The sequence below is a fragment of the Rhipicephalus microplus genome, chromosome 4 (assembly GCF_043290135.1).
Source record: "Rhipicephalus microplus isolate Deutch F79 chromosome 4, USDA_Rmic, whole genome shotgun sequence".
Lineage (NCBI taxonomy): Eukaryota > Metazoa > Arthropoda > Arachnida > Ixodida > Ixodidae > Rhipicephalus > Rhipicephalus microplus.
The window spans coordinates 124,993,447-125,012,599 of NC_134703.1; the positions used below are offsets into that span (position 1 = coordinate 124,993,447).

General features: G+C 48.0%; 1 protein-coding gene across 1 annotated transcript in view; it reads left to right on the forward strand.

Moving 5' to 3' along the window:
- The first annotated feature begins 1,132 nt into the window (after window positions 1-1,132).
- Window positions 1,133-19,153, forward strand: part of LOC119172858 (acetylcholine receptor subunit alpha-like) — a 286,303-nt gene continuing 268,282 nt past the window's right edge. The window contains exon 1 of the mRNA XM_075893625.1: window positions 1,133-1,361. Within this exon, the coding sequence (XP_075749740.1) occupies window positions 1,301-1,361 (61 nt within the window). The 5' untranslated portion in view covers window positions 1,133-1,300. The remainder of the gene's footprint in view (window positions 1,362-19,153) is intronic.

Sequence of the window (19,153 nt, forward strand, 5' to 3'; positions counted from 1 at the left end):
ATGGTCTTTTTCTGAAGTAACTGCAAGCACTGGCGTTGGGTGCTCACCCTGAATACGTGGGTGTAATGGTGGCCATGATGGTCACATTTCGATGGACGTGAAATGCTAGAGGCCCTTCTACTGCGCAACTTTTGTGCACAATAAATATGTCAAGGTGGTCAAAAACGTTTTTTTTTTATTAACACTGGAGTCCAATATTACAGCGTGTTTCGTCATAATATCGCGGTTTTGGCACGTAAAGTCTCAAGAATTGCTCTGTGGTAAGTGCTTGGCTACCACATGTGATAGCAGAATTTGGTCCCGGCTCGAAACCTAATTTATATTATTTACATCCATCGGGATTTGTCTCTCACGGACAAAGGCTAATGTTGGGATTCAACCGACAACCCTGACACTACCTTTTCTGTGACACTGGCTTTTCAGCGTTATCGCCGAGCCGCATATTGCCTCATTTTTTATTTTTTAGGGGGACGGGGAGGGAGGATCTTGTTTATTTATACGTAATTCATTGTCGTGCATGAGTTTATATATATAAACGCCTGCATAGTACATATAACTCTATAGAGTTATATGTACTATCAGCGTCAAATTAAATCCGAACAGTGGCAAGCCTTCGCGATGCCGTCCAGCTATCACCACGGACAGGCACACCTATGCGCAGAGCTACCGAACAGTATGCGCGCGCCTGTCAACGTTGATAACTGGACGGCGCGCACTACACTGTCGACAATGCTTGCCGCTGTTCGGGTTTCATTTGACACTGATAGTGCATATGCAAAAGTGAAAACTTGCGTGGAAGCACATTTTAACGGCCCCGACTTCTCGACCCCTTCGGCCTATGATAGTAGGTTTTCTTGTTAAAGATGGCTCTCGCGGTCCTATATTCCATGACTTAAGGGGCTATTCTGTGCCTAAATAACGAAGTTTTATACGAATAGTTGGCCACGGAAGGGTTCGAGAGACTTCTCCAGAACACGCGCGCGCGCGCCATCGTTTTGTGTGCAGCGCCGCCCTATAGAGCGGCGGCGCGCGCCGGCACGCGTGCCGCAACAAACGGGCTCAGACTGGCGCTGGCTGCGATGGCGTGCGCTGCGATGCGCTCCACCTCTTCCATCGGCGCTACGACGCCGCGACCGCCGGGCTGTCTTCCGGACGCCTGGACTTCCCGCGTTGCGCTCAGGGATGTGACGCCAGTATGCCGCGCCGGACCACGCGGCGGCCCTTCTCGCGGACGGCCTGATTGCCTATACCTGTGAAGTGCGAGTTCGGCAATTTTTCCATCCCTGGTGCTCTTGGAGCCATGGATTTGAAACCTCCGGGCATCCGACTCGTCAGGCTACTCTTGCTCGCACTTGCTGTCGGTGAGTCGTACCAGCAGATCGAGTTTATTAATATTTAGTTATTCATAATCTCTGCTAAGAGCACATAGCGTAAGCTGGCACTCTGTTAGATGATCCCGTACTAACGCATCCAAGTTTCATGCACTCTTACTAGCGCACGTAGGCCCTCTAGAAAAAAATGACATTTGTGTCGTGGTAAGATATTAGGGTATGTATTTTTGGGACGTAGCAGAACATGTATACTACATGCATACGAATAAGAAAATTTCCATTTGCCCCTCCTGATGATACATACGTCTCTTAATATCTTTATTACAGTTTGGGCAGCTACCGGGGCTATACAGTGCTTCCTTTTTCTTTTTTTAAAAAAGAAATGATGACGTCACAGATTGTTACGCTTTCCCGCGCTTTCTTTTTTATGACTTCATTTGTAGTGGTCGGGAACAGAGGAATGACCTGGTTTTCGGCGACACACTCTCGGAATGAAGCTATAGTTTGTGCTACCACGCAGCGCTGTCCATTCGCTCGGCCTCATCTCACCACTGTACGAGAACGGCACCAAGACCAAAGTTGCTGACATCCGTATGCAGTTCAGAGTCACCGTCATCGTCGAAGTGCCCCAGAATGGGCGGTGTTTGCAAACGTTTCCGTAATTCCGAAGAGGCACGTTATTACTACTGCTCCACAACGAACGAGACATTGTCCTTTGGCAGCCGGTGGAAAGGTTCGGCAATCATTGAAAAAATTGCAACGAAGCGTCTGTAATACGCACGAAGTCCCAGAAAGTGCCGGAATTCGTCTTTGTTCGTAAGTGTTGGAAAAGAAGCAATGGCAAGTGTCTTGTCAAAGTGTGGTAGAATTCCGTTGGAGCTGATGACATGCCTTAAAATTTCGAGCTGATCATATCCGAAATGCCATTCTTCAGGCATGAAAGACAAACCAGCAGTGCGAATTGCGTTGAGGACAGCTTGAAGGTGTTCCAGATGCTGGTCGAAGGTTTCAGAAAAGACTACTATATTATCTAAATCTATCTATCTATCTATCTATCTATCTATCTATCTATCTATCTATCTATCTATCTATCTATCTATCTATCTATCTATCTATCTATCTATCTATCTGTCTGTCTGTCTGTCTGTCTGTCTGTCTGTCTGTCTGTCTGTCTGTCTGTCTGTCTGTCTGTCTGTCTGTCTGTCTGTCTGTTTTCTATTCAGCCACCGCAGCCCCTTCGTCGTGTCGTCGTCATGGTCGTCCCTTGAGCCGGCAACGACGTCTTTGGTCAGCATTCGTACCAAAAACTTAAACAGCAGAACTACGCGCATTTTCACTATATCACACTCGTTTAGTTAAAGGACTAAATGGAAATGTGATTTGTTACATGCAGCAAGCTGCATAACATCGGTTGTAAAAAAACGCTATACGTTTTAGCAGCAGAATTTCGCAAAATAACCAGAACTAGCATGGGGGTTCTTCCGTGTGATTCAAACTCAGTTTGTCATTATTCTGTTACATGCAATATACAGTGGGTGAAATTCGTCAGACTCGTCTCAGCCGGACGGCTTTAAGCTCTTCAATGGTGGAGTACCTTGTGCTCTAAATCGTTACCAACCTTTTCTGAACACACTTGTCTCAGCGTAACCATGGGACGCGTTTACGCTCTCCAATAGTTGAGTACCCAGTAATCGGAATCATTACCAATTTTTAAACATAATTTATATGTTATCGGATAAGTTAGCCCAGTGCGCTCGAAACCGTCACACACAACAAAATGGCAGCATATCCACGGGGTGAAGAATGGACAGTGGGGCGAAGCATCCATTTGTCCATGCGTCCGTCTGTGTGACCGTCCGTGCGTCCATCCGCTCGTCCGCGCGTGTGTCGTCTGTTCGTGCTGCCGCACGTCCATCCTTGCGTCCGTCCCTGCGCTCGTCCATGCGTCCATCCGTCCGTGCAGCCATCCGCGCGTCCGTCCATGCATCTGTCTGTGTATCCGTTCGCCCATCTAGTCAACACGCCAAGTACCACCATCTCGCATCTTTTCATCATATATTTCACATATAGAAGCACCGCCATCGAGCAGACATTCCAAGGACTAAACGAGAGGTGACACATGCACTCTTTATTACGGCTTGCGCAACAAAGCGGGACGATGCTGCAGGAACCTTGTAATCTGGTTGCGCGAGGTAGCGAGGTTGTTGCTAGGCTCAACACCTACGTTATGCTAGGTTGCTTCTTCTTGTTGGTAGGTTATAGCTAGATGGTGCTGCAGGCTATGCTTTGGCTAAGTCGTGCTGCGATAGGGTGCTCCTCAGCACAAACAGGTTCAGGCTCTTGCTATAGTTTGGCAAAGTCATGCTGCGTTTTTTTTTCACGATACAAAATATATATCTCTTTAAAAGCGTCTCGTATGCGAAACAAACTTGTAACGTATGCAAATGGATAAACAACGTCACTTCAAGCGAAACAAGCACTGCCTAATTGACAAGTGCTTACGCACGAAAGTTAAGTAACCCAAATTTATCAGTAAAAATGTCGAAACAATTAGGTACAAAGTACTACACCACTCAGCCTACAAAAACGCCGAACTAACTTCATGTACGGGCCTTGAAGGGCGACGCTACTCGCTTCCCAGCACTCCTTTAGAGCAATAACTGCGTGTTTATCAGGAATTGCAGATGGCTGCCCCAACTGCTGCTTTTTTTTATTGCGATAGCAATTATATGAACATTCTTGACTCGATTTCGCCGGCGTCACCGTCTCTCTCTCTCTCTCTCTCTCTCTCTCTCACTATATATATATATATATATATATATATATATATATATATATATATATTATATAACGCGAGAAAGAAAAAAAGTCCTGAAAACGAACTTCAGCGACCGGAATCTCACGTGGGGCTTCTTTGTGAATGCGAGGCGTTAACCACTGAGCCACGGAGAACAACGACCTTCAACGTTTAAACGGCAAGCTATTTATTTCTACCACTTACCTCAGCTGACGGGACTCAAGGGGAAGTATCGTGATTTAAGCATCACCAGCAAGATGGCGCAATGAGCGCGCGCGTTGCCACATCGCATGGCTTCGCGCTCTAATCTCCTACGCGTACTTTGCCCCGCTTAGACGACGGGGTGATTCTCCCTCGCACGCCCTTATCTCGCGGGGAGGATAGTACGTCTTGGTGGGCCTCGGGCTTTACTTGGAACACTTCTGTTGTAGTTACCGGGCGCACAAAAGTCACTGCAATCATTGCAGCCTCCTTTTGCGAAAAGTGCGCGCTTTTCACACACAACGAAGTAACAACTGAGACGCTTATTCAAGTGCATCTGTACCTGTGAGTAAGTTTTCTGCGTGAATTGCGCGTGAGAAACGTGGGGCACGTTTCGATCTGCTTTTAATTCTGAGTCTGACCTTCAAATCTGTTGCTCTCGCGTTCATTGCTTCACCTTTGCGGCAAATCTGTGACTTTTTTTCGTTACACAGCAATCAGACTTCGTTAAATTTGGCACCTCTCGACACTTATTTAAATCACTCACGCCATTTTAGGGTGAAAGTCTTGGTTTCCTCATCTAACGCAAATTGGACCATCGGCGTCCTGCTACGGCGTCTCACGTCCTAGGGAGTCGTGGACGAGAGATGTAAAAAATATCGTCAGCAGATGACGTCATCATATTATGACATGATGACGTCACAAACTGCCAAAGCTTCTGACATCATGGCGTCACGTGATGTTATCCCATCGTAACTTGGTCAAAGTTTGCCCGATCTTGAAGGCCATGCAAAAGCCGCTAAGGTGCCTCCAATCGGAAGGGCATGACGAGTTTTTTGAAGATGATGTGGTGCTGAATCATCTCCTTTTTTTTACTTAAATGTGTTTATTGTTCCAATTCACCTAGACGTTTGGCAATGGTTGGTGTAATAGTTTCTCAAATGGCAAGCACTGGTGACGTTGCGATAAAAGGGAGGTGCGATCATTTTAATGGATACTTTCGTTGTTTCTTTTATTTGTATACAAAAACAGAAAGCTACCGGACTGCCCCTACACAGTGGTCTAGTGGCTAAGGTACTCGGCTGCTGGCCCGCAGGTCGCGGGATCAAATCTCGGCTGTGGCGGCTGCATTTCCGATGGAGACGAAAATGTTGTAGGCCCGTGTACTCAGATTTGGGTGCACGTTGAAGAACCCCAGGTGGTCAAAATTTCCGGAGCCCTTCACCATGGCGTCTCTCATAATCATATGGTGGTTTTAGAACGTTAAACGCCACAAATCAATCAATCATCATGCTGCAAACAGAGGGAGTCTAGCGCGACAGTGGTTTGTTTTGACGCTGCGTTTGGCTGCGCATGCGCTGTGGTTCTTCGTGCTCCATTAGTTGCTGCAAAGGCAGCGACTCTCTTCAGCATCAACTCCTGTTACAGCGTAACCAGCGCACTATAGAGGGGGGGTAGATAATAATAAACATACTCTAATTCCGAGTGCTGATTATTTTGTACTTGCGATGAACCGACCACATGCTGCAAACGGAATTGCTCCATAGTATCACACCAAGGCTCTTTCACTAGGATGTGCAACACACGGGTTTAATGCGAAGCCTAAAGCACCGTATGAAAATGTAATCCTATCAATCTAATACCGCGGTGTCACACTGGAACTTTTAATCGCGATCAGGACGATCCGGATGAGTTTTCTTGATCGCGATCAACTTTATGACCACTGATACACGGCCCAAGCTAATCCGGTTCGAGCTTCAGTCAGATGAAATGCCCCATGGCATTTGCGTGCCGTAACACATGCTACTGACAAAACTCGGCGTACAGTATATCTAGAGAGCCCTTTACCAGCAATGTTATTCGTGCAAGAACCGCTCCAATGTCAAAAACGTTGCAGGCCACAACAATAGTAATTTCATATATCCATCACTCGATCAAATTCTCCTGGTACTTACCTGAATTGCTGTGTGAGATTCTTAACCTTCGCTTTTTTTTTTATGATGGCCACCGCTCGTGGCCGTGTAGTCGCAGTGAAGCGCTAATCTCGCTGTACGCGCCAGTGTTTCACTTCTGGCGCATCAAGTCTGTTCCAGTCGCTCCTGCTAGTGGTCAATTACTGTAAAATCACTTCATTCGACAACGAAGTGTGCGTCGATTGCGACGTATTCGAAAGGTTTGCGACACTCACAATCAGTTTGCTTCTAGGTGCTCTAACAGCTCCGACAGAGCGAGAGTTGAACTCAGCGCTGAAGGCAACGGTCGACTGCTTGTCGTCTGCATGCTTGCCGTCTGCTTCTCCCATTACTACATGTGGTCGATGCGAATTCTAAAATATGCAATACTTTAGATATTTTTTTCATTTTCAACAGTTTAGAATTCGCTTTTTTATAAATATCTAGCTGTTTAAAGCGTTTTTATCGAATTATGCTCGATTTTCTTGTTTATTGTGCTTTCAACAAGCTCAGCTAGGGGGTGCAGGTGGCAGAAAAATCGCGATCTCTCAAGCAGATCGCAATGTGCTGATCGCGATAGTCTTGATCCTGATCACGCCTGATCTTGATTAAAAGTGACCATCTAGCAGCACCTATCTGGATCGTGGTTAATCTGGATCGACCCTGATCGTGATTAATTCTGCCCGTGTGACACCGGTATAAGAAACAAATGGAGTATTCAGTGAGTATACTTTTTCTACACAACAATAATCGTCATCTGATTGATTGATTGATTGATTGATTGACCTGTATGCTTTAATGTCCCAGAACCACTATATGATTGTGAGAGACGCCGTAGAGAAGGGCTCCGGAAATTTCGACCGCCCCACCGCGGTGGTCTAACGGCTATATACTCAGCTGCTGACCCGCAGGTTGCGGGATCAAATCCCGGCTGCGGCGGCTGCATTTCCTATGCAGGTGGAAATGTTGTAGGCCCGTGTGCTCAGATTTGGGTGCACGTTAAAGAACCCCAGGTGGTTGAAATTTCTGGAGCCCTCCACTACGGCGTCTCTCATAATCATATGGTGGTTTTGGGACGTTAAACCCCACATATCAGTCAAAATCAATCGGAAATTTTGACCCCCTGGGCTTCCTTAACGTGCCCCCAAATCTGAGCGCACGGGCCTACAGCATTTTCGCCTACATTGAAAATGCAACCGCCGCAGCCGGGATTCAACCCCGCGACATGCGGGTCAGCAGCCGAGTACCTTAGCCATTAGACAACCGCAGCGGGGTGATAATCGTCATCTGACTTACTTGTTGATTCTTGCACACGGAGCCCCACGGCAGCTGCTTACAGACCGTGGCCGCACCTTTTTGTCGAAGGTCATAGCTGACGTCTTGCAGTCCTGTCAAACGAGACACAAGCTGACTACGTCATACCATCCGCAAACCAACGGACTCATGGAACGTCTAAATTGAACTCTTACAGACATGCTCGCTAAGTATGTTTCTACCAACCACACCGGCTGGGATTTTGCGTTGCCGTACGTCACATTCGCCTATAATTCCTCGCGCCATGACACTGTCGGTTACTCTCCATTTTTTCTGCTGTTTGGCTGATAACCCACATTGCCTCTAGACACCGTCATACCGTCCCCTACAGTACCGGCCAGCGAATATGCCATGGACGCTATCACTCGGGCCGCTCACGCACGCGAAATCACCCGTACTCGCCTTCTGACTTCTCAAGAGAAGCAACGGCGCTTGTATGACCAATGACACCGCGACGTACACTTTCCACCGGGTTCTTTGGTCCTGCTCGGGTCTCCGACCCGTCAAGTTGGCTTGTCAGAAAAACTGCTTACTCGCTACACAGGTCCTTCGAGTGGTTACTCCTGTGACATATGAAATTGGTCCTCTTGCCCCGTCGCCTTCATGTGCCCAACAGGCTACCGATATTGAACATGTTGCGCGCTTGAAGCCCTACCACTCTCTAAGTGACGTTGACATTTAGATAAGCCGAGACGGCGCTTCTGCCACCGGGGATTATGCTACATGCATGCATACTGAGATTCTAGGGGCGACGGGCGTGTGTGCCTGCCGAGGAAGACGAAGGGGTTGTCTCCGCTCGATCGCTGGTGAACTGGTCTCACCATTACCGCTGGTTTCAAATACATCTAATCCACAGCCTCGTCGATATGGCGGCTCTTTTTTTCCGTAACAATATAATGAAACATCGACCTATAGGCACCGTCCACTGACCAGAGAGAGCTGCGTCGCTCGCAGCTCTCCCTGTCCCACTTCACTAACTTTGACCGTTTGGGGCACGCGAAAAAAAAAAAAGACGCGCGTTCGCGTTCCCCATGTATATCGGCCACAATCAACACCACCTAGACTATTGACAAGGCCCCTCCAGGGAGAGCGTAACGTCACGCTAGTTGCCCACCTGCCCCCCGGCCGTCGTCGCCACTCGTTCTCGTTATATCTGCTGTGGGCACTTATTGAAAGCTGGTGTTTCTTTTTTTTTGTTCTTTTTTTGTTCCTTCGCGGTCTGCATTTGTTTACGCCTGCCTTTACACTTTAGTGATCAAACTTTAATAGTCAGAAATGCATTTGTAGAAGTGGTTTTATTAGGAAGAAAAGCTAAAACCATCCTACCTCATTTCTTGTTCAAGGTTTTGATTTTTCTGTCAGCTGCCTTTTTTGTGCGGTGCTTTGGATGGTGTCATTTCGAAGTCTACAAAAGTTGTTCAGAGCGACATTTGTTGCAACACGCACTACATGCCGCACAATAGTCTCAGAGGTATGGCCATTTTCACAAGTCTCTAGCTCAACATCTCCTAGCAGTGATGTGGTAATGGAGCTTACAATGCCACGTTGGTTGTTCGACGCGAGGAACGCATTTGCATTTTCTCCCTTGGGGAGCTTTTCGACAACAAGCGTTGTCACCAGCACCATGTGCACAGTACATGACTGCGGAAACTTCAAGCTTCCTCTTGACAAGTTGTCAATCATTGTACCTTCCACATCTATGTTCCTGCTCTCCAGGACGAGCACGCTGCTGCAAAATGCGCATGATAGCTTCTTCAGAGCTGAATGATCACAATATCCAGCGATATAAGCAACGACCTCCATGTCATGCTTTGGGTTGGAAATTTCATCATTTGAGATGTGAACAGAGAAGTTATGTTGCGATACTTCTGTGTCACTTTCGCTGCTGATGTCTGGCTGTGGAAGCATCAGCAGCTTTTGCAGACGAATTTTCTTTTCAGACTCCAGAAGCTGCCTCACCGAAACATGATATTGTGCACCAGCAAGCTGACGGTAGCAACCGAAGCGATCTTCGAGAGTGTCAGTTTGAAATTTTCCCAGCAAGACATACCTGAACTTCAGTTCTTCTAAACAGCACCGCGACAGCTCAACAAGGGAGTAGCAAGTGAGTCTCAACGCAGAATGTGTTTCCCTTGTCAAGCAGCCACGGCTCATGTTGACGCTGCTCTAAGCATCCAGCCAGTCTACCATGCCACTAAGGAAAACCAGCTGATGATTCACCGTAGAATTCACTGGATTTTGAAGGGTGTCGTTCAGTCGGCGACCTTTCGAAGGGGTCTTCACGTTGACAATTTTCCACCACGTCGATATGATGTTTATGAAGAGAGCTGTTGAACTGGCACTTGTGGTTTCAAGGGCATCGCCACGCGTCTCAAGTGCGTATGATACAAACGGATTAATGACATTTAACACCAACTTTACATTTTCTCTCTCCATAGGTGTTGGATTTATTGCCTTGGAATTTAGCTTGTAGGCAAGCTTGAGAAGCGATGTCTGCTCCAGTGCATACAGCTGCCGTGCGGCTTCAAATAATGCTGCTTTCATTTTGGGCGGCCCGTCGGGCAATATTTCTGACAGGCTCACTTCGGGAAAGTAAAAGCATATTCCTTCGTTTTTTTTATTCATCCAGTTGTTCCTGATGCATTTCAGTATGTGCACAGGGTCTACGACATATAACAGAGGCCGATTGTTGTCGGCTGGATGAGGATATACAATGCTTACTTCCTGTTTCTCCGAGAAAAACGACATCATTTTCCGGTTGAGGGAATTGTTGTCGGTAATTACAGCAATGACCCTGAAGCCCATAGATTCCACTTCTAAAATTACTTTCTTGCAGAACTCATGTACAATTTCGGCGGTCATTTTAGCAACAGGAAGAATGTGAAGCACATCTTTGTTTGATGACAAGAGTGACTGAAGCATGAAAACATGAGCGGTTGTGGCTGCCTCTTGAGAATTGGCTGCAGATCCAACTGTGCTGCCCCCTTTATAATCGAAGTATGGCTTGATATGAATTTCATCAACCATTAGCGTCACCGTCTTTTCGTGCGGCTGCATGCACTTCACTCTTTCTCGATTGTAGGAGAGGAAGTTCGCTTCGTTTTGCTCCTTTAGTGGATCGCCTCCATACTTGGAACAAACGCGGCGCAGGGTTGAAGGATGGGGTAAAGTCAACGTCGACGCTGATCTGGCAAAGTTATAGGCGTGCGGAGATATGGAGTGCAGGATGCTAGAAAACACTAATGTTTCAGCACTGTAGCGACGAATGGGGGCAGCGAGTGCGAGAGCTATTTGCTTATTTAGCAAACGAAACAAAGCACTGTGTTCTTCGGTCGTGTCTTGGGACAGTTCATTCAATAAGGAGCCGATACGCTGCAACACTGACGCTGTTTTTGACGGACTTGCAACTTCAGGCGTCTCAGTCATGTGGTTTTCCAGCTGCTGGAGCAGTGAGGACAACGTCCGGATGTCGCGCACTGCGTCTGGAACTGCGCCTCCGCAAGGTAATGAAACCAGCTTGATCATACCTGCTGAGACTGCAAGTGAGAGATCAGCAAGCACAGTGACGGAAAACCTCACGTGCGGTGAAGGATTATCTTCGATGCGGAGAAACATCACACAACGATCGTTGGCCTCGATGGTCCAGAAATCATTACTGCATACAGCAGAAAGCTTGCCTCTTATGTGTTCGAAAGAGGACACAGCATTTCTCCCCTCTTCGCTTTTTTTGCGCATATAGAGTTCTTAATCGCTTTGCTCAAAGCCTCGTCTTCTATTCGAGCTCGTTTCGAGACAGGAGATTCTCGACGATTCCGATTCGTGCTCAGGTAGGACGGACAGTTCAGAAACACCGATGGTATAGCATCTGACACTAGGCGCACCCTCTCGCTGTCGACTGTCAATGTCCGTCCCGACGCTGCGTCGAAATGTGACAGCTTCGTGATGAAGTCAGCCTCGAGGAAGTGGAGTTCACAGACCTGCGCCAAGCATAACAGTGACTTCATTACTTTCATACAAAACGGGCTAATGGGAACTTTGACACGAGCCTGAGTATTTCTGTTCTATTTTACCGCACTGCCCTACCTGAAGCGCGACAAAACTACCATCACCACTCACGATACTCGCTCCGTTCAACAGTAACAGAGCCAGAACGCCAGTAATGCGATAGAGCCGGTAAGACAACAAACTTCAGCAGTTTCTCACCTTGGAGTGTATGCTTGGTGTGAAATCCTTTCGCAGAATGGCTTTTATCCAAGACTTCTCCCGAGCTTCATCCTTGGGGAATGCGAAAACACGCACTTTGGGACCACTGCCATAATTGCCGCGGCACCCGGGAACACAACAACGTCCCATGTCGCACTGATCGATGTGTAATCACATACTCACAAATACAACACCAATAAAATAGGACACGTGGAAACAGACGAAGACTCAGAGCAGTGCGATGCAGCACCAAGCCTAACGCAGTCTAACCAGCGAAGCAGGTAGCGATGAAAGGCAAACCTGTCGTGGCTTGTCTGCCGTTCGGTGTAAAAAAGTGCGCGGGGTGACCAACACCACCACCTGAGCGACGCGTCCTCGGCCACTGGACAGTCGGTGATATGTTCGGGGAGGGGTTGAGGCTGCCACCCAGGATCCGATGAAGGACGACTCTTGCGACGCGTCTCACGAACAAGTAGAAGATGCGTTTAATTTACATATTTGCAAGAGAAGTACATTGCAACGAGAGCGTACAGACGAGCCTTTCCATCACAAGGACCCAGAGCGCACAAGCGGGCCAGCGAAGTCCAGAGAGAGAGAGCACAGTGCACTCCCGACACGCTCCTTTTATAGCCGTCCGTGCACGCGCTATACGCCGACTGTGTGTCCCAGCGACGCTGATGTGCATTTCCTGCGGCGCACACAGACGTCTCCCGCGTTCCTGCAGGACGCGGACAGCGTTTGACCGTTACGCCGATCAGCGTCCCTTGCAAGCCACCTCCTTGCTGTGCTGGTCATAACATCGGACAACTAGCGTGACGTATGCCGTCTGGAGAGAGGGGTATGAACGGGCCTTGTGAATAGTCTAGGTGGTGTTGCCACAATCCGGCCACTCTTGCAGGGACTGAGACGCGCGCATTGCGTTGCATTTCGACCGATTCCGTCTCAATCTTGGTTCTTTAAATGCGAAGTATTTCTTAGCCAACTTCAGGGAGAGCGTATCTATCTATCTATCTATCTATCTATCTATCTATCTATCTATCTATCTATCTATCTATCTATCTATCTATCTATCTATCTATCTATCTATCTATCTATCCGCCTACCGGCTTTAGCTCCCCAGGCTGTTTCTGTAATGGTGTCGATACAAAAATTGTTATGGCATAACATGACTGTATAACGAGCATAAGTGACTAGTCGTAACATGAAAATCAACACAAGTATGTCATGAATGTCATGATTTAGAGTTCATGGTATTGATGCTCTTGCGGTGGTTTCGTTCACATGACATGTTGCAAAGCTGGTATGGTATGACATGGCTGCTTGGCGAACACAAGCGATGCCTAAAATGAAAATTATCACATGCGTGCCATGTAACAACATGACTACATGCCAAACTCATGATGTGCTCGCGGGCGTTTCGCTAGCTTTACCTATACCAAATTTGGCATTACTGGACGTGAATGGAGGACGACGGTATGTGACTGATGCAAACGTGATAATCATCAGGTGTATGTCTTCTAAGAACATGATTGCATGTCACGCGCATGATGCGCTTGCGGCGGTTTCGCTAGCTTCAGGTATCCCAAGTTTGGTACTACGTGACGTCAATCGATGACGAAAGTATATGACTGGTGCAAAGATGATAATCATGATACGCGTGTCAATGTAAGAACATGACAGCATACCACGCTCATGATGCCCTCCTGGCCATTTCGCTAGGTCCACATATACCAAATTTGGTATCAGGTGACGTGAATAGATGACGAGGGTAAATGAAACGTCCAAACATGATATTCACGACATGGAAGTCATGTACGACATAATTTACCTCTGCCACGCAACATTGTGCTGATTTTAAAGTGACAAATCAACCTTCCTCATTCGTGCTTTGCATATCATCGATTCCCACTGTCCGTGGGAGCTGCCAATTTTTTTCATCCACTAATCTTTGTGTTCTGGCGCTGTAGTCAGGTTGGAAAGCTCGGCTGCACGGTGCCTATATAATTACCTTTTGCTGGTCATTGTGCGCTGTAGGGGCGTTACACGTCACGCAATTAAAAGCACACATGGTAAAGCACGCGTGGATTTCTTAGCTACATGTGTTACGGTCGTGTTTGCACCACGTCTACCCTTTAGTACGCAATACCCCTTTGTGGCTATTATCAAACCTACCTTTGCTCGATGTATGTATGTATGTATGTATGTATGTATGTATGTATGTATGTATGTATGTATGTATGTATGTATGTATGTATGTATGTATGTATGTATGTATGTATGTATGTATGTATGTATGTATGTATGTAGATATGTATGTATGTATGTATGTATGTATGTATGTATGTATGTATGTATGTATGTATGTATGTATGTATGTATGTATGTATGTATGTATGTATGTATGTATGTATGTATGTGTATGTATGTACGTGTATGTATGCATGTACGTGTGTGTTTGTGACTCTCATTTACTCTCAAAACCCAGTATTTTTCGTGCGACACCACAAGCGCAATGCGAGTGCCCTGAATCAAATATCGCGCAGCTATTGCGCCTAATTGCCCAACTGCAACGGGCACTCTGGGCCAAAATCACCAAGTTTACTGTTCGAAAGCTTTATTTGGTATTCGCCAACCCGCTTCGGTAATGATGCGCCTTGTGTCAAGATTATTGCGAAAAAAAATATTTCCTTTATTTTGGGGTACTACGTTTCTCTTAACGGGGCTCGTTCAGCCGTTATACTGCAACGGTTTTATGCCCATATAAAACGTGAAGCTGGGTGATGAACGGGACAACAGGAGAGCCAGATTAAGCCAAGGTTCTATTGCGTACGAGGCAGTATAATACGCACATAGATTATAAAAGGGTACGAATGTTTCTTATACAGTTTTGGCTTGGTACACCTGACAAGCTTCAGTTTTAGAAGAGCGCTTAGTCCGTCTTTGTACCATGAAGCCGCATCGGGCTGAAATCACGGAGTTTGTCTTTCGTAAGCGTTCTTTGCTACTTGCGAAAAGGCTTTACTATTGATATGTTTCGCGTAAGAATTATTCCTTCTATGTATATGTCGTTAGGCTCGACTGGGATGTCTTTACAGAATGCGGCTTGGTCCGCTGGATGCTTATAACGATGTTGCATGGCTCGCGAACTAAGTATCTACTCTTGCGCAGGGTGAAGATGACACTGTAGTTTTATACATATAGGGCTGAATTTATAAATTTGCTCGCTCCACTTCACGCACTGATCTACGTTATTAGCTTCATTCACGTGGGAGTTGATGGTAGATTTTGGTATGAGGCCCCTTAAACATGATGCTCGATCCTGAAAATCGCTTCGAAATAATTACTCTTTCAACGTTACCGGGGTGTGTTATGTGAGCTCTCGTTTAAAAGGGGCCCTGCAACACATTTTGAGCATGGTCAGAAAACGCTGCTGATCAGTAGTAGAGGATCCCGACAACACGCGAGCCGAATATTATAGGGCAGCCCGTGGCAGGGAATTCCAATAAATTACCAAAGTCAACTAAAAACTGCTTTTCTTCTCTCGAAAAATCACGCAATTCACCCAAAAATCACACGTAGCTAGCCTATCATGAGCCATTGGCTGATTTGAACGTGGCGCGTTCCCTCCTTACAGGGATCGCCGTGGAAGGCCACCACTTTTTCACGCGTCCGCGCATGATCACACTGAAAAAAGCCACGCATTCGAAGAAAGAAAAAAAAAATGGGCTCAAGGTCGCGATGCTCACGTGACGACGTTTCTTTGTGGCCCTGACATTCCTCCCTGCTTAGCTTCCAGCGCTTTCGTCGGGACAAGAGAAGGGAGAATGCGATTGCAGCGTTTGACAAAGAACTCTGCTCATACTGGACGGATTCTAAAAAGTTTTGCGGCGTTGAATTAGTGAGGCAATGAGCTCTTCCAGTGAATTCATTCCATGTTTACTTGAAAAATTGTTTCGGGGCCCCTTTAAATGGAGCCGAAACCTGTGACGACCAAAGAGAGCTCGGTAGGAGGACACGCTTGTCTCATGTGCTACAAAGAGAGCCTTTAACGCTCGCTCTCGCACACGATGACATTCTTTTTCTTACATTCGAAGGAGCTTCGAAGGAACCATTCATACAGCACTCACGTCGACGCCGTTTTCAACCGGGTCGGTTGGTCGGTGTGTCGGTCAGTCAGTCAAAAAACTTTGTTTAGTTCTGAGAAGACGAGAATGCCCCCGTCAGGGGGTACCGCCTGGGAGCCCAACCCACGATAGAGCTTGGAAGTTCAGGCTCTCGGCGACTTAGCGGGCTCCCTGAACAGCCCTTAGCTGCTGGTCCTTTGCGGAGCTGGCGATTAGCTGGAGCCAGTCTTCCGCAGTAGAGGAAGACCCTGAGCCCCCACGCAAGTCGTAACACTGCCACAGCATGTGCTGAAGGGTGCATTTCGAATGACCACAGCGCGGACAGCGTGGGTCTATTCCGTTTATCAATTTTGACCAAATAAATGGAGATGGATATGTGTTCGTCTGTAACATTCGCAGGGTGATTGCCTGTGGTCTGTTTAAGTGTGGGTGTGGAAGCGGAAAGTTCGGATGCCCCAGCTTATAGTGCTTACAGACCTCGTTAAAAGTACGAAGAGGGTCCCTTTGCCACTGCCCTCCCTCGGCCTCCGAGTGCCTACTTCCGGCGCGGTGAGTGAGAACTCGTGTCTGGGAGTGTGCAAGTTCGTTGGTGTTTGGGATGGTTTCGTGAGCATCACTGCCCACGTGACCAGGGCACTAGACTAGATGCTTTTTGCCTGTCCAAGATGCAGCAGAGAGAAAACGAGCCACTTCTTAGCACACAGAGCCTATCATAAATTCTCTCGTGCCAGCTCGTGAGTTCGTGAATATAGTAGAATTGTTTGTACTGGCCATGGCAGTGACCACTGCCACCTGTTCGGCTTTGTCGGCATTTGAATTTTCAAGCGTAAGTGATGTCAGCAGCTCCTCGTTACACCGTTAACCAAGCAAAGCTTGGTTATCCTCCCTGCCTTTCCTGTCTATTTCTTTGTTTCCCCCTTCTCGTAATGACGTAGCTGCTGAAACAAAGTGATTGGAAGTTGCGTATTGTGCTCCGTCAACGAAGGCGTCATTGACGTCAATTGTAGCCGCTGTGCGAAGAAGGGCTCTGGCCCTTGCTTTGCGTCTGCCGTAATTGTACTGGGGGTGTATGTTTCTAGGTATCTGGGATACATTTTAACTACTCTTTTTTTCGCGAACCATTCCTGATTGGAATTCGCTGCCTGAAAATATTGTTATTTTAAAATCTGCAAATGCATTTGGAAGTGCGCTACTTCTTGATTTGGAAATGCAGTAAACCAGTGAATGTTCATCGCTTTCACTTTTGCATTTCGTCGATGCAGTGTTACTTCATAATTTGCAAATACGGCATTTACGTACTCGACGTATTCCGGAAAGAGTTCTTTTTTTGTTTACTGTTATGCTTCTTATAGTGTGAGTCACTCTCCTAAGAACTGTATTATTTTTTATCTTGACAGGCTGCGCTGGTAATACTTCTAGATATTGCCACGTTCCATTTCACAAGTTTTTGTCACCGTTCCGAAACACCACACGATTCTCGGCGCAAACCGCGCCTGCAGGTTTCGAGAAGGTTCCGGACTGTAGTAGATCATTTCGATAAGATCACGCCCACTGTGCGAACGGTACAGATTGTTCTGGAACCTACGCCACCGCCAGCGATAACGCTAGAACATTCGGCGGCAAGGGTATAAATGCCGACGCGCTTCGCCGCTTGTCAGTTGTTGATCGAAGGCCGACGCTCCGTTCGCCGCTATCAGTCCGAGACTGCTATCTGTGCGAGACTGCTGCTGTAATTGGACTTTCAGTTTACCGGGCACAGGTTCGCCCAAATAAACAGTTAAATCCTAACACGAAGTCTCCTGTCTTCGGCCACGTCACGACCCCGTGACATCTGGTGGAGGTGCTGCTCCGTTCATGTACCGCACACCCCCGTCAAGCCGTGAACCCAGCCCACGTCGCGGAGAAGACACCGACGCCAACCAGGAGCAGCGAACAAGCCGCCGACAGCAAGGGCTACCACCGGAGTACGGGATTCTAGAAGACAAGGCGCGGAAGACCAAGGCCATGACCGCGACTGCAGCGACAATGACAACCGCCGCATCTCTGCCCACGATGGTCATGCATCAACCCAGGGAACCACCAATTTTCCATGGGTCATCGTTCGAAGACCCGGAGTCCTGGTTAGAAACATACGACCGTGTGGCCGCCCTCAACCACTGGGACAACGAAGAAAAGCTCCGGCGTGTGTACTTCTACCTGGAAGACACCGCAAGGACCTGGCTAGAGAATCGTGAGTCCACGCTCCGAACGTGGGATGTCTTCTGCGGCGCATTTATGCAAACGTTCGCGAGCGTCGCTCGCAAAGAAAGGGCCGCTGCTCAACTAGAGACCCGGGTTCAGCTACCGAATGAGAAGGTTAGAATTTTCACAGAGGAGATGACCCGCCTATTTCGTCACGCTGACCCAGACATGCCTGAGGAGAAGAAAGTTCGTTTCCTCATGCGAGGGGTCAAACAGGAGCTCTTCGCGGGACTAATGAGGAATCCACCGAACACCGTCCAAGAATTTGTATCCGAGGCGACCACCATCGAAAAAACCCTTGACATGCGCACCAGACAGTATAATAGTCGCCTGACTCCAGAATGCGCTGCTGCTCAAACCAGTGACTCCGAAAACCTGCGTGAAACGATCCGAGCGATCGTGCGGGAAGAGCTGCGCAAACTGTTGCCTTCGGCGCAACCTCAAGTGGATTCGATCGCCGACATTGTGCGAGAAGAAGTTCGGCAATCACTTCGAATTCCCCATACACCGCTGCCCGAGCCAGAAACTATGAGCTACGCCGCTGCAGTGCGCCACAACGCTCCTCCCCGTCCACGCCAAAACGCCGCCCCGTCGCACTTCCTTCGCCAGACACCACCGCCGCCACCACCCCCACCGACGACCTACCGTTCACCAGCGGGCCAGCGCAGTGCGCCGAGGAAAACCGACGTTTGGCGCACCCCTGACCACCGCCCACTGTGCTACCACTGCGGCGAGGCCGGGCACACTTACCGCCGTTGCCAGTACCGACAGATGGGACTGCGTGGCTTCGCCGTCGATGCACCACGTCCGCAGCCAGGAGAACGACCACGTGACATCGCCGACTACCTGACAGGAACTCGGTGGACACCACGAAGCCCTTCGCGTTCGCCGTCGCCCAGCCGCCGCACGTCACCGCACCACCGACAATACTCTGGCCCAACGCGGGGCCGGTCTCCTAGCCCGTATCCGGGAAACTAAGGGCAGCAACCG